The sequence below is a fragment of the Drosophila virilis genome, chromosome X, assembly GCF_030788295.1.
Source record: "Drosophila virilis strain 15010-1051.87 chromosome X, Dvir_AGI_RSII-ME, whole genome shotgun sequence".
NCBI lineage: Eukaryota > Metazoa > Arthropoda > Insecta > Diptera > Drosophilidae > Drosophila > Drosophila virilis.
The window spans coordinates 6,199,385-6,216,162 of record NC_091543.1 but is presented as its reverse complement, the minus strand read 5'-3'; the positions used below and the strand labels follow the sequence as shown (position 1 = coordinate 6,216,162).

At 45.0% G+C, this 16,778-nt stretch overlaps 1 protein-coding gene across 4 annotated transcripts in view; it reads left to right on the top strand.

Annotated features, from left to right (window-relative positions):
- hwt (heavyweight) overlaps positions 1-14,982 on the top strand; it is a 72,562-nt gene extending 57,580 nt beyond the window's left edge. For all 4 annotated transcript variants that reach the window (XM_070211231.1, XM_070211233.1, XM_070211232.1 and 1 more), the window contains 5 exons: positions 7,107-7,812; positions 9,368-12,559; positions 12,810-12,993; positions 13,244-13,363; positions 13,452-14,982. In XM_070211231.1, coding sequence (XP_070067332.1) covers positions 7,107-7,812; positions 9,368-12,559; positions 12,810-12,993; positions 13,244-13,363; positions 13,452-13,638 — 4,389 coding nt within the window. In that variant the 3' untranslated portion in view covers positions 13,639-14,982. The remainder of the gene's footprint in view (positions 1-7,106; positions 7,813-9,367; positions 12,560-12,809; positions 12,994-13,243; positions 13,364-13,451) is intronic.
- Positions 14,983-16,778: the final 1,796 nt, after the last annotated feature.

The window sequence follows — 16,778 nt, the reverse complement described above, 5'->3', positions numbered from 1 at the left end:
CAAAATATATATATAATTATCAGTTGTAAGACTTTAAAGCAAAGCCAAAAATGAATTAGTTCGTGAACTTGCTGTAAAATTTATGCAAGCCTGCAAATGGGCAGCATTAAAGCTTTGCTGTGGATAAATCTTGCCTATGGACAGACTGTGCAGCAGTTGGGGCTGGAGCTGAAGCTGCGACTGGAGCTGAGGGTGGACCTGGGGCTGGAGCCGGCGTGGCTTGCATTGGTAAAAAGCAATTAACTGCCCTCCGGCAGCTAATTGATAAACTGCACGCACCAACGACAACAACAACGACGATGACGATGACGATGACGATGGCGAGACGAAGGAGGCAGGGGAGGACAACGTCAGGCGCATCAGCAATGCGCTAATGAAAAGCATGAAAAGCATTTTCCTCATTTTCTCCCATATTTGCCAGCCTTTTGATTATTTAACCGGCACGAAACAAAGCGGCGCTCAAACAATGCACAAGTCTATTGGCTAAATATTGCAAAAAATAAAACAAAAAAAAAAAAGAAGACAGCAATGCCAACCCCCCTCCCTGCCCACAGCCGTTGTCCAGCGGGTGGTCAGCCATAAAAAAGCTGAAACTGGCCTCAGCCAAAGCCATAGATACTAAGTATTATGAAAACAAAAACAGCCCGAGGCAAGGGCAAGGGCAATGCGCAGGGAAAGGGGAAAGGAGGGTCGGTTGGGGGCATGTTTCGGAGCCTGCAGCAAATGTTGCCACAAATCAAATGGCGATGCTGCCCCGCGCCAAAAAATCTCGGCCCGTTATCTAGTGAGTCCGCAGAAAAAATGTTACGTTTCGGGGCGGAGTTTGGAATTTCTGTTTTTATGGCCCCATACGAAATATATTTTTTCCTATATTGTTTTCCCTCATCTTGTTGTTGTTGTTGCTGTTGTAGTTGGCATTGTTGTTATCCTGGCTGCTGTTGGTATTGTCCTTTTGCATATTGGTCGTAAAGTGAAAGCGAAAGCGAAAGCGACTGCTGCGCCCCGCATGGAGGCGCATAAAAAATGCTGCCTGCCACTTGAATTTCTTTTTATTGAAATTTGTTTAGCCGCAAGCGGCCCCAACGAGTGTGTGAGTGTTTGAGTGTGAGTGCATGAGTGCATGAGTGTGAGTGTGAGTGTGAGTGTGTGTTGTGAATGTGGCACGCAATTGCGCAGTAAATGTTTTCATTGGCTTGCAGATTGCGGCGCTACTCAGCGCCGAGCAATGCTCACAAATATTCATTGTTGATTACTCTAACTTACTGTGACTAACGAATGGCTGTGAATAATGAGTGGAAGGCGAATGAAATGGTCATAGTATTAACGAACGGTCGCTGCGATCAAAATCATTCGTTATCCAATTCTGCTTTGCATTGTGTTCGCAAACGTTTCACTGCCTTACGATTTTCATTTTCATTTGTATTCCATTATGTATTCCTCTTCACACGTCGATTTCTGTTTGCATTTGCATTTATATAAGTTTTACTGGCTGCTTCGCTCTGCTTTTATCTATGTCTCTCTTGCTGCTTTCGTAAATATTTTATTGCCTACCTGCAATTGTTTCCAGCGTATAACTTTCGCAATTCCTGTTAATGCCGCATTCTTGAATATATTACTGACCTACTCTTGGTACTATCGTGTGTCCTATGATATATGCATAAACGTTTCACTGGCTACATGCTCTGCTTTCCTCTCTCTTTCTCTATTTTCCTGTCTCTCTCTCTCTCTCTCTGCTTTCGTAAACGTTTGACTGTCTGCTTATTATACTTTTGCTTGCTTGGATAAAGGTATTCTATCAATTCTTCTTGGTGTCGCATTCGTAAATATATTACTGACTACCCACTGACCTACGCTTATTATTGTCACGTGTCTTATTGATTATACGTAAACGTTTCACTGGCTGCTGCTCTTTTATGCTGCACATTGACGTAGTTTGAATACCCAAGTAATTCGTGAACAGCACTGTTACTCATATGCATTCATGCACTCACACGAATACTCACTTGTTCGCTTTAAGTATCCACATGTTCGAATGCATCTGTTAGACAGCTCGAAGTGGACTTTTGTGCGCACAACTGCTCTTAACCACGCCACCAAGTCGATATTCGCTCAATAGACCGCCTTTCCAAATATTTTTTTTTGAGTGCCTGCGCCTTTTACTAGCCAACCTGTTACCCTCGGGCCGCACGCCCCTAGGCTGCACTGGCTTTGAGCCCAGCCAATGGCCCAAAGCGTTAACGTTTAGCGCCTCTTTAGCTGGATTTCATGTCCTTTGGCTGCCTGCTGCTGCTCAAATAACTGCCCTCCATATCGCTCGCTCTCCCTCTCTCCTGCTCTCTCTTTTGATGTGCTTTTACTGCTGTGGCCCTCTGTTATTAATGTAATTTTATCTTTACTTTTGTTTTGCGTAAACAGCCGTGACGCGTGTCCACATATAAAAGCTGCAGGCTAGCTGTGTGTGTGTGTGTGTGTGTGAGTGTGTGTGAGTGCCATATAAATGCTGGCTCTGTTTTTCCTGTTTGTTGGCGTTGTTTTCATCTTGTTTTTTTTTTTTTTTGGCGGCAACTCACGTTTTAATGGCAACGCGCGCGACATTTTTCGATATGAAAACGTTGGGAACCGCCTCCCCCTCTCTATTATCACCCAACCCCCCTACCCCTGCCCCCTAGCCCCTGTCTGGGGCTGCACTGTGAAGTGCACTTGGTAAGAGTTGTCGTCTGTTTAGCGAGCTGCTGTTTCAGCTCTTCTATTACTCTCCATGGAGTAATATCAGCGATAACTCAGCGAAATCAACACAGCACACAACAAAAGCCACGTGTGTGCGAATGTGTGTGTGTGTGTGTGTGTGTGTGCAAGTGTGTGTGTGTGTACGTATACGTGTGTTGCTGTTGTGGCCTTTTTGTTTATTTCAATAACTTGGCTGCGAATGCCATTGTTGTTGCTGCTGTTGTTGCTGCTGACAACGTCACATATTACTCATACGTCGCTTTGTCTGGCTTAGAAACTAGAATGGCATAAAACAACTGAAATCAAAAAGTAAAATAACAAATTGTAGCAACAACAACGAATTGTGTATACCCTACATTTGTTTGTTTGTCCAAATTGCGAGTAGAACTGTATTATGGAAGAGAACTTGGTGCGGCAGTTTTTTACAGGTCTTAAGATCTCATTCCTAATTTGAGCCGGCAACAATATTTGGCATATTTCTCCTTTCCTCACAGAACTGAACTCGCAAATTAATTTTTATACAAGTTTTCTTAGCTAGAGCTAGTTTATTAACTGAGCTTAGTAGAGAATGTGTTGTAATATTAATCGACTGGCCCAAAATCTAAACTCGATCAGCTTCTCACCTGAATAAATACTTTCCCCATAATTCCTACAACTTCAAGTTTATTTCCTATTACTACTGAAAGGACATAGAGCAGCGTCTGTATCGATTAGTCAAATGTTAAACATGTCTGAGCTGTGTATAGAGTATATATTATAAATTAGCTTGCTTTCTTGGTTTATATACACTTGCATTGATTTCTTGCGCTTAAAATTATAATTATATAAAAAAATATATGTTGATTATAATCAATGTATAATTCAACTAAAATATGTTGTCACAGAACAAAGTTCAGATATGCAACACTTTCAGAATGAAACATAATTTTGCATATACAGGCAAACATTATATTTGAAATTTGTTGAAACTCTAGACTAAAAAGTAATTTGTCAGAAACTAAAATAAAATAAAAAATGTTAGAGGCAGGCATTCTTACTTCAAGAAGTTTTTGTGACTCTCCGAAGAATCTGCATACGAAATTTGCTAGCGCCTGCTCTTCCAGTTGCCGAGTGTATGAAATATGCCAAAGAATATAAAATTAGTCAATTTTATGCGATTTAAGAGCAAGTTTAAAATGTTTTTTTTTTTTTTCTAAGTATTTTTATTTAAAAATCCCTTGTTGCCAACTCTTTTGCCGCTCCCGGGCAAGTTTCGTATTTCTATCAAAAGTTTGACGAGTTCAGACTTTGGGGAAACGGTTGCCGCATAACAACAAAGTTATGATACCCGATGCCGAGCAAGTGCACACACTCGTCATAAGCATTAGGCAGACATGGACAAGGAGACACACAGCTAGAGATAGAAGGAGCAGGAGTGGGTGGGAGGGAGTGTGAATGGAGTGCATGGTCGGGATAAAACAGACAGGAATTGCGAATTTTGTCCTGCGCAACGTTTAAAAATGGAAGGAAAAAAAACAATAACAGCAACAACAGGAGAGCTAGGAAGCTCTTTGGTTTTGCTTTCAAATCAACATCGTCATCATCATCATGAACATCATTATCATCAAACATTATCATCAGCCGCAACATTATCTGGCAACGTTTTCATTAACGTGCACATAAAAATCACGTTGCTGCGGCAACAACAACAACAACGCCAACAACAACAACGCCCGCAATGTGCACAAGAAGTAGAAGAAGAAGGTGAAGCAGCACAGGAACAACGACCGTTAGACATTCGTCTAACCATTTTGATTGTAGTTTGTCTAGCCTGCCACCCACCCCCCCTCCACCCTGCCTATTCTCCCCAACCAAACTCCTCTGCCGTGCCGATTTCCCGCACCAATTCAGGCGCGCTTCCCCCGCCCTCGATTGATTGGTATACACATTTTTGTGGGCAGGGCCAATCGAGTTGTGTGTATAAAATCCCCGTATGCCGATAATCAAGGGCAAATATTTAAAGAGCAATATGTGTGCACAATATGCGAGCAAAGATTTCAATTCAAAGCCCCCAACCCCAGCCCCAGCCTCAGAGCCAAAGAACTAGAGATGGCAACGGGCTGAAGAGAAAGAATAAAATAAACTATCGCAAAGAACTTGAATTTTTGCTTCTCCTTCTTATTCTTTTTCTTCTTAAAAACTGATCTTTAAATAATCCGATTTTTGAGGTTCAGCTTCATTTAAGTTTTTGTTTGTGGAAAGTGTTGTAAAACATCAAAATCTCCATTTAAGATAAGACAAATGCGAATACTGGAATATTTAAAAAAGGAATAGTTATTAGGGATTTTTAATCAAAATATTAACAGTCTTCAAATATTCTCTTTCTACAAGTCAAATTTGCTAAAATTTAAAAAGTTGTCGCTGAAATTTTTAGATGGCACCGAAAACTTGCTCACCGCTAAATAAAAAGCACTTACGGATGGAAGATCAACCCCAATATCAATATGCCATTTGTTAGACGGTGTGTGTGGGTGTGTGTGTGTGTGTGTGTGTGTGTATTTATATTGGCTTTGCATTTATGAGTTTTGAATTGAGTTGAGCTCTCAGCAGTGCTGGCAACCTGAGCTCAAACAATGCCGCTGCTAGAAGCAAGTGAGGAGTGTGTGGTGGGGGGAAGAGGCGAGGTGCATATCGTATTTTATTTAGCACTGTATTGGTTGTGCGAGTGTCTGTGTGTGTGCCTCGTTCAGTCGATAAGCAGCAGCAGTTGACGCTTAATTTATGAGTTTCAATTAAAAATTCCTTTCAATTTCAAGTCCGGCAACAATAGCCAACAGTGCTTAGCGTAAGCCTCCCCTCCCAACACCACCCCCTATGCTGTTGTTATGGCATCAATTTCCGCATGCAACGTGCCACATCCCCCCCCCACCCGTAACACTCGCCTTGCAGCGCAAATTTATGTTTAACAATAATGCGCATATTTACGAGCAGCGCCCCCCCTTCGTCTGCACGCCTCCATCCCTGCCCCCTGCCCCGGCACACTCTCGAAAGAGGCGAATCTGGCCGCCCATAATGTGTGCACATTAGGGACACGTTAATGTCAGTTGTTGCCGTCGTTGTTGTTGTTGTGCGACCTGCTGTTCCAGCTATGTAATGTGCAGCTATTTGTCATCGTGTGTCGGACGCTGTCCTTGCAAAGCTCCTCAATTGGAAGATGGACAACGGCAGCTGCACCGAACCAAACCGAACCGAACCGAACGGAACTGAACGATAGTGAACGGAACTAAATGGATCGGAACTCTGGGCGGAGGCGGAAGGTGCCGAGCTCAGGGAACATGACTTCTGCATTATGTAGCTGTGTCCAGCAGAGATTGACAGATGGAGCAAATTAATAAAAATATAATTGAATGATGGCTGGCTGATGGCCTTGCATCAGGGTCTCAAGTCCGTACATTGATTGGCTAGGAATACGAATTAATGTCAATTTATATACAAATATTAACATTAATATGAGAAACACAAATCTGTAATTATAACAAAGCAATACATAATATATTTCATAAGGGAACAAAAAACTCAAGTTTTTATTCAAAATAGCTCAGAGTTTTATTTTCGACTTGCTTTATCTACAATCTAAACTCTTACTGAACGAACGCTTCCCTAAATGGAATATGCTTTGGACCAAATCTTTTTCAAATTTCTTGCAGAAAAAGTTTTACCTAACCATAGCTGGAAAGTTTTAAAAATGTGTGTGTCAGTTTTTATTTATTATCTTTAACAAATATGAAAATACATGAGCATTTTGGATCAAATTAGTTTTTGTACCCGTATTTTCAGTGTTGGACAACAAGATTAAAATGTGTTGCCATATTTGCAACAGAGAGTTCTTCTAAGCAATTCTCAGAGCTCTGTTTATGCAATTTATCCAATAGTCGTGTGTGTAACTGGCAATTTATGGAGATGTAATGCTACGTAATATGCTTAACCACTGAAAAATCAGTGCAAGTTCACTATGAAAAGCAACTAGTTTGCAATGTGGGAAGTTGGGCGACATTATGCTAGGCAAACCCAGTCTCTTTGTGGTGGAGGAAAACCTAAAAGCGCTTAACGAGTTGGCACCGTAACACTCACACACACACACACACACGCACACAGACACACACGTGCCGAGGCATACCACAGGTCACGCCCCCTGGCCATCGCCCACATGACGCACGCACAAATTTTAATTAAACGCCGACAAATTGGAATTGAAACGCAAATCAAATTAGTCGCAACCACATTGCAATTGCCACAGCAACAACAACACACAAAAAAACAAAAAAAAAAAAAAAAAAAGAGCGAGAGAAAGAAAATACAAAACGTTATCTCATTCGCTTTTTGCATTTCCTCTTCCACAGCTGCCATTTAACGAAGCCCAACAAGCGTCGCAGCAGCAGCAGCAACAGCAGCAGCAGCAATCGACAGCAGCAGCAGCAGCAGCAGTGCCGCCGCCGCCTGCCCCTTTGGCGACATTGCCCAGTCAAGCGGCGACTGCAGCGGCAGCAGCAGCAGCGGCAGCAGCAGCGGCAGCAGCAGCAGCGGCAGCAGCAGCAGCTATTTTGGGCAGCAACAGCAACAACAACAACAGCAGCAGCAACAGCTGCAACAACAGCAACCAGCTACAGCAACAGCAGCAACAACAGCAGCAGCAGCAGTTGCACGCGCACAACAACAACACTTTGCCAGCCGCACCGCAGCAGCAGACGCAACAGCAGCAGCGCGCGACATTGCAACATCCGCCGCTGCCCAACAGCAACATCAAGCAGGCGTCCGTCAAGCTCATCGAGGGCTATTCCGATCCGAAGGATACACGCCACCACACCCAGCACAAGAAGGTCTACCACAAGAAGGCCAAACGCCGTTCGGCGCCGCCGCACAAGCAGCGACAGCAGCAACAGCAACAGCAGCAGCATCTGCAAACGTTGCCAACGCCGCGCGGACATCAGCAGCAATTGCTGCAGCAGCAGCAGCAACAGCAACAGCATTTGCTGCAACGCCATTCCACATACAATAACAATAACGGTAATCACAAGAAGGACAAGCGCAGCAGCCATTATAATTCAGGTGAGCAACAGCAGCAGCAACAGCAGCAGCAGCAGCAGCTAGCAACATGTTGCTAATGAGCGAGCAATATGAAGTAAAATAGAAAAGAAAAGTAGTGCATACTTTTGGGCAGCGGGTTTTAAACAAATGCTGTGACTGACAGACTGATTGACTGACTGACTGACTAATTGAACAATGCTAGTTGTCTAAAAAACTGAAATGCTAAATGCTCAAATGAATATAAATAATGCAAAAAAGCTGTTCGGAGAAGTTGGTGAAGGCATAATTTTACTTTACCGGTGCAAATTGGCTTCCAACTGCTTTTCCCTTGTGGAAACTTCACTGAAAACATGGCGAATAACCGTTAGCATTGGATAAAAATCAAGCTAGATGCTGTTGTTAGCTTCAATAAGGCCAAAAAAAAAAATAAATAAATAGCAGCTAAACAAATGTTGTTTACATAACAGTGCTGACTTCCAGGCGACGGCAACCCAAAAATGCAAAAAATCTAAATAAATAGATATCTAGCTATAGCTAAATAACAGCAACAGCAGCTGGCCAGACAGGGGCGTAGTTATGTTAGCTGCGCGTGTGGTAAAGGGGGGGTGGGGGTGGTGGCATTAACATTACGAGCTAGTGGCAATTAGACGCACTTGGCGCACAGCTCGAACTGCGGCTGCAGGGATCAGCCAGGCGTTAAATGGCAACTGGCAGCCATTCGACTGAGTGGGAGAGAGAGAATGGGAGAGAGAGAAAAGGAGAAACGCATTGCCGGGCAGCCAAGCGCCTAATAGACTGCGACAGAGACGCGCCAAAAGTAACTCGAAGGATGGGCACACCAGCTGGCAAGGAGTGCTGCGACCTGGCCTTTGGCTCATTTGCCTGGCGACTCAATTAACTGCGGACAAGCTGTGCGGATTTCTAGCGTGCACTTGCCTGTAATTCCTTGTAATTATAAACAAAAACCTCAGACTGGCAGCTGGCTAAATTGTTCTTGACAGTTTGTACATCTTCCCTTGGCATTTAACCAGAAAGTCTAGATAATACATATAAACACTTGCTGCGCTTACTCTAACCTTCTTTCCATGCTATCTAAGGAAAATGTATTCTTTAGTGAGAGTATATCAAGGCGCTAGAAGTTAGCTTTTGGGATACGATTGTTGTCAGTTGTGTATGAAAAAAGGGAGTTGAAACCAAAAAAATAAATTATTTTGAATCTGTATAAGCCATACGAGAAGCTACACTAAAAGTTTGGTGCATGAAACTCTTAAAATTCCATTTTCCCTTATGGAAATTGGGATAGGCTAGGATAGATCTGGCTAAGTATATAGTTTCCAAGATACAGCTGGGCAGACATGGCTAAAATATACTCAAACCGTTCCGATCGGAGATCTGTCTGCTCTTCATATGAGAAAGTTACAGAGATCTTCATTTAATATTTGTATGCCCATGAGTTTCATGCAGATTAACGAATAATCAGCTGGGCTGTTGGATAGCAAAAGTTAATCCCAGGGAAGAAGTTGTTGGTGGGAAATGATATGCACAGATTTAATCAACTCGTATTTTTGCCTTTCAGACTCCTCGGCGCCCAAATCCTCTGACGAGGAGGCGGACATAGACGAGGAAGTAGAGCGTGCCGCGCCACAACTTCCGGCAGCAGCAGCAGCAGCAGCAGGTCAGGCAGGAGCTCTACTCAATTCGCCGGATAGCATATCGGATGATCTGGTGCGACCGCTGCCGGCGCAGCTGCAGCGCAGTCCACGCAAATTGACCGTTGCGCAGACGGAGTACAGCAAACGTCAGCCGTCGCCCTACTACTACTCGGATCTGCTGAAGAGCCGGGACAAGCCGCCGGAGGCCAAGGACAGGGAGCCGGACAGCAGGCAGACGCTCGACCGCGAGGCGAAGCAAAAGTGCCGCCAGTCGACGGCCAGTGAGCCGCCGCAGCAGACACAGGCCCAGCTGCTGGGTGGGTATCGCAAGAGCAGCAGCTTGGATGCGCCGCAGCAGGAGCAGAACAACGAAGACAACGAGGAACAGCAGCAGCAACCGGAGCACGAGCACGAGCACGAGCAGGAGGAGAACGAGAACGAAGCCAACGAGCTTGAGGAGATCGGTTTAAACGAACAGTCGACACCGAAACGGTATAGCTTCACGGAGGAGGGCGTGCGGATCATACGCTGCGAGACGCCGAGCACAAGCACCTCGGAGGAGTCCGACTGCAGCGAGTGCCTCAAGCGACGCGAGTGGCACGCCCGGGCCTTGGCGCTGGTCCGCAAGACGTGCAACGTCCAGCCGCGTAGCCAACAGTTGCCCATCGGCAGCGGCGAGGGGGAGCTGCAGCTGCAGCTGCAGCACTGCGACGCCGGCGAGGGGGAGCTATTGAAGAGCTGCCCAACGGACTTGGCCTGCGAACCGAGTTGCGGGTCGATGCCGCCGCACCGCCTGCTGGGCCCAGCAGCCGTGTGCGGAGCCTGCATACCGACGCCCGGCAACAATAGTCAAGGCCACATTGGCCTCGCCGCCGATGAGCTTGACGAGCTCGAAGAATACTTTCGGCCACGCAGCATCTTCTATGTGCATCCGCATGGCGTGCACGAGTGCATCGAATGTGCGCCCGCCAATCACAACAAAGCGAACACAGATCCAGCCACCAATTGCAGCGACTCAGCTGCGCTAGACGAGCAGCAGCAGGAGGAAAGGGAAGGGGAGCAGCAGGAGCAGGATCAGGATCAGGATCAGGAGGAGGAGGAGGAGGAGGAGGAGGGGGAGGGGGAGTACGACTCTGACAACATGGCCAGTCGACGGCGACAAATCTACGAGACGGCCTTCGATTGCAAAATAGCCAAATCGGATGATGACCTGGACGAAGTGGATCGCATCACCAACCACTCGGTGCTGCTGCAGCTGAACGGCAACGGGAACGGGAACGAGTTGACGCCGCCGTTGTCTAAGCCAAGTCTCAGCAAATCGCGACTCGAATGCAAACGCGCCAAGAATAGCAAGAATCAAGCGCTGCAGGAGCAGCAGCAGCCAAAGCAGCAGCAGCAGCAGCAGCAGCAACAGCAACAGTTGCAGCAGCAGCAGGATTCGCCCGAGGATGGGCACTGTCAGGTGGTGCTGCAGGTACAGGCGGAGCTCAGCCAGCTGCAGCTCAGCTCGGATCAGCAGAACCAGAATCAACAACAGCAGCAGCAGCAGCAGCAGCAGCAGCAGCAGCAGCAACAGTTGCAGTTGCAATCGACAGCAATTGCCGCTTCCTCGCAACAGTTGCCCGCTCGCGGATACACGCCCTCGCCGCCGTCCACCGCGCCGCTGCCCATCAAGTTTCCCGGCAAGCACGAGCGCTACATGAACAGCATTAGGAGCGCGCCCAATTTACCGGCAGCGCAGCCGGCGCATCCGCGACTGCGGGATCTGCGCCTGCCGCTCCAGTCGGCACTGCGCCAGCAGCAACAGTTGCAGCTGTGCGCCAGCAGCAACGACAACAGTCTCACCTCAGACAGCGCCTACGTGAATCCGCCCTCAACCAACTCGAATTCCAATTCGGCTGCGGCTTCCGTTTCCGCCTCAGCCTCAGTTTCGGTCTCAGCCTCGGTCTCAGCATCCGCCTCGGCGTCCGTTTCCGCGGCGGCGGTGGCGGCGCGTCGTCCACGCAGCTTTGTCCTGGAATCGGGTCGAGTCCTCGAGCTACGACGCAGCGCCCAGACCCATCAGCAGCGCCATCAGCATCAGCATCATCATCAACAGCAGCAGCAGCAACAGCAACACGGACAGCCGCAGCCGCCGTCCAGGCGCGGCGCCGGCCACAATTACAGCTCGACGGAGAGCATCGCCACCTCGTCCAGCGGCGGCAGCATGGAGTCGCTGCGCAGCAGCACCAGCGAGGGCAATCGCAGCACCTCCAGCTCCGAGTCGCGCCACTCGAGTTCGCTCAGTTCGCACAGCTCGGAGAGCGGCAGCGGCAGCGGCAGCGCCAGCGCCAGCGCCAGCTCGAGTGTCGCCTATCCGCTGCGGCCGCCTCTGCTGCTGCACTCGAAGCTGCACATACTCAGCCCCATATCGGACAAGTCCTCGCAAGAGCCGGCCTCGGCCAGCGGCGCCTCCGAGCAGTCACAGCAGCAGCAGCAGCAGCAGCAGCAAGAGGAGTCCGGCAAGACAGCAGATGCGTCAGCTTCTGGCCCTGCTCCTGCGCCTGTCCAGCTGCTGGCAAAGCAGCGCAGTCAACGCGCCGCAGCGCCGCCGAATAAGGCGCTGCTGCATTTGGCCGACGAGCTGCTCGGCTCCGACAGCGGCATCTCGCTGCACTCGCGCGAGGACGGCAAGCCAGCGACGCTGGCGCTGACGCAGCGACTGACGCTGCCCAAGCTGCAGCTGGGCAATGGCAGCGCCGCGGACACCTCTTCGTCGGCGGCAGCGGGCGCAGTCACAGGCGCCTCCGCTGCAGGCGCTGCAGCAGCTGCCGCCGGCGGCGTCGGCGCTGCTGGCGCGTCCGCGTTGCCGCAGGAGCTGCGCGATTTGCCCTTCGATATGCCCAAGCTGCGACGCCGCAAAACGCTGCAGCAGGAGGCCGCCTGCACCTCGGGCAGCGCCACCTCCGTTGACCTGGGCGACCTGCCCTTCGACATGCCCAAGCTGCGACGACGCCTGCGCGCCAACCAAGCCGAAATCAACAATCTCCTCATGCACAGCACCGAGTCCAGCGGCATCTCGCAGGCATCCTCCAGTCACTCCATGCGCGACGACCAGAAGCTGGCCACAAAGCTGGGTGAGTCAACTTTGCCGCTCTTTCTTCCCCTCTCGCTCTCTCTCTCTCCCCTTTAATCTATCCATTTAATTACACTTTCAATTCATTTAAATTAAAATTGCTTTTATTTCCAAAAAATATTCTTTTCAAGTACAATTTTCTTATCTCTAACACACATTCTTTCTTTCTGTCTCTGTCTCTGTCTCTTTCTCTCTCTTTCTCTCTTTCCCTTTCTCTTTCTATATATATATCTGCCTCTTCATCTTTGCAGACACGACGCTTTTCCGTCAGAATCTCACTTTGAATCTCAACGAGCCGCGTCAGGTGAACAAACAGTTTGGGAGTCTCGATCTGCGCGGCTTGAGCAGCCACAAAGAGCTGAACATGAATCTGTGCCAGGGCTACGTAACGGCTGTCGATCTCATTGATGTGACCATCCCACTGGAGCGTCAGGGGTGCGTTCGAGTTTCTCCCTCTCTCTTTGTCTCTCTCTTTTCCGTATTGGGCTAACCATTTAACAGAGCTGTTAGCCGTTAAGTGTTAACTGTACGCTTTTAACTGTTGTCTGTTAGCTGTAATCTGTTCTCTGTTAATTGTTCTCTGCTAACAGTTGACATTTGACTTTTAACCGAAAATAATGAATAGTATTGCCTTAAGTGTCTTGAGTTATGCTAATACTCTCTCTCTCTCTCTGTCTCTCTCTAGCTGGTACCACGGCGCCATCACGCGCATTGAGGCGGAGACAACGCTGCGTCCCCTGGCCGAGGGCTCATTTCTGGTGCGCAACTGCGAGTCCACCAAGCAGGACTACTCCCTGTCACTCAAGTAGGCTATCAAATAATAGTAGATCTGATATGATCAAATATGTTAATCTATTGCTTTCTCTCTCTCTCTCTCTCTCGCTCGCTCTCAGAGGCGCCAAGGGCTTTATGCATATGCGTATCCAACGCAACGAGGCCGGCCAATACATTCTGGGCCAGTTCAGTCGACCCTTCGAGACGGTGCCCGATATGATCAGACACTTCTGCCTGAATCGGTTGCCGGTGCGCGGAGCGGAGCACATGTGTCTCATAGAGCCGGTTATAGCGCAGCTGCTGTAAATGACAGCTGTTAATGGGGTTAACAGAGCCATTAACTGTTAACTGTTGGCTGTTAAATGTTAACTGTTACAGCAGAGAATTCCACATACATATTGATAGCCTATAAAACGAAAATGAAACCACATTATTTCTCCAAGTGGCATACAGCTATATACTATATATACTAGATACTATATACTATATATCATACATATATATATATATATATACATATATATATATATATATATATACAGTGTGACGAGTGGTATGCACTAGTTATATGCTCTAGTCTTAACTTATATTGTTTCTACTCACCAACTTCTGTTAGGCTCTAACTTTTCATTTGGATCAAACACACCAAACAAACACACACGGTACACAAAAAAGCAAATGAGTTAAAGCTAGAGAAGGGTATTACGAAACACGAACTATATAGCTTAGTGTTAAAAGAAACATTAAGAAGAAAAAAGAGCAAAGTACGTAGCACTTTCAGACAATACGAGAAAAAGGCAAATCGCATAAACCAAATGAATTATTTATACACATTATATATATACATGATATACATATATATATATATACATATACTCTACCTAGATCTAATACAACGGAGCACTTGACAGTTGCTAGTCGTAGTACACGGTTTTTCTTTTAGTTTTTTGTTGTTTGGATGTAAACATGTTAACACGAATCTCGTAATTCACGATAAGTGCAATCGTAGCACACAGAATTTGGTATCTATTCGTAGCTAGCGATTATCACGCGTATATTAAATACTTGCAAAGTCTAAGAATACTACGTAGCATACACTCTCACACACTTACACACCGATCACGAACTCTTTTTGCCCCGTTTACACGGCACGTTTACACGATGAAGAGATTAAACTGTTTAGGATTTGCGCTTTTCTCGTCTGTTTTTTTTTTTTATTTTTGTTTTCTTTGAAGCGGGACAGCAATTCCAAGGAAACAAATTTGTTGATTAATTTTATGTTCCAAACTAATATATATATATATACATGTCTATCGATCATACAAATCGATAGTTAGATTTATCGTAACTTATCTAGAGGCGGGCAACGCAAACGTATTTTTTTTCCTAGTTTTAGGCCAGGCATGCAAAAGTAGAACGCTCAAAGCGCTTTTGATTATTGGATATGAGTAGAATTCGATAGAGCGATGTGTAACGTTATCGATAATTGATAACGTTATCGATAACCGACAGCAATATCGATATCGGATGGCAAGGATATAGCAACGCATATGAAAATGTCGGTTTTAAGTGTTAGTTTCTAATATGTAGAATGAGAAAAGTTAAATACGGGCTAACTAAGCATATTATGAAAGATATATATTAATATATACGTATATATTCTTACTATTTATATAATATATATATATTATTATATGTATATATGTATATATATATATATATATATATATATATATATATATATATATATATATATACAACACACAATATTAAAGAGCAGTCAATGGTTTTTTGGTTCCAGAGCAAACAAGAAAGAAAAACAAAAACAAAACGAAATCGAAAACGAAAAGAAAAGAGAAGATCAAGTATTTTGTCAGATGTGACAGCATTATCTATATATGTGCAATAAACGACGTAAAATATCTATTATATCATTTAACAGTTATGATTTCCAATGCAAATTATGTTTTATGTGTGCCAAAATATTTAAGTATTATTATTATTAATATTATTATTGTATGCCTATTTTTATGACTAGCAATTTGTGTTATTTGTTACCTAATTTGTAATACTTATACTTTAAGTCTGACAACGCTGTGCAATAAGCAGACCTTTTTCAATACTGATTTTGTTCTTCACACACTTTTAAGCCTTACGTTATGCAGCACTGTCTAGAGTTAGAAAGAGAGCAAACACCCACACACACACACACACACACATCGAGTGCATATATACATACATATTATATATATATAGTACATATATATATATATATATATATTGAGTTTAGCTTGTTCACACCTAGATGGGTGTGCACACAGCTTAGCTTGGTCCAGCTGCAAGTTGTAAACGGCTTTTGTAAATACATATTTATATTTAATATATACAAACTATACGATCCAATATATGATTTTATTTGCAATTTCTATGCATAAGATTTCCATTTCACATCAAATAGCAAATAGCAGTCAAAATTGAGACAGTGAAAATCACAGTAACAGTAAACGCAAATCTTAAGTATAGCAACAATTTTTTGAGGCTTCCAGCAGTAGGCAGTAAAGTACACAGCAGTAGCTAGAATATCTAAGAGCAGAGCAGCAGGAATGCGAGAGGTTAATGAGCCAGAGAGTGGTGTGAACACAGCGAGGCATGTGGGATTGCAGCAGAATCGAAATATTTACTTAATCCGAGTGGAAACTTGAACTTTTGTTTAGTTCTTGATTCGATTCCAACTGGAGTTCGCTGTTTATATCCCTCTCTCTTTCTCTTCATCTTGCTCGTTCTCTTTCTCTCTCTCTCTCTCTCTGAGGCATTCTATTACTGTCATGCACACATACATAGCCCACAGGCGTATGTATGTATGTGTCAAACTATAAGTAAACCGAAAAACACCAGAATTAAAATAAATCAATACAAATGAGAAATAATTATACATTCATAAAATAATGAGAGATGAACACAATGAACAGCAACAAATGCATACAAATTTAATAAACAACAAGAAAAATGAAACGAAATGTATTTAATAAAAATATAACAAAAAAAAATCTTGAAAAACATTAAGTAAATATGAGTTGTATTTGAATAGTTATCGATATTCGGCCACGGAATTATCGGAAATTCCTTCGGAATACCAAATGATCCCATGTCCCGAATACTAAATTGGATCCCGTAATGTTTCGATGCGGGTAGATGCAATTGGGAGATATTAAAAAAAATTATCAATTAATGTTTGACTTGTGTTAGAACCCCGATTTCGCAAAAAAAAAAAAAAAACGGGATGTAACCCCTTGTATTTTTGGCAATTGGGTTCAAAATTTAGATTTCTAATTTTTTAATGCTAATCGAGTCCAAAGTGTTATAAAATTCCAAAATCGGACATTATCTCCGCGCGGAGTCATGTCGTTTTGGAACGTCATATCTCCGCGCGGAGTTATGTCGTTTTA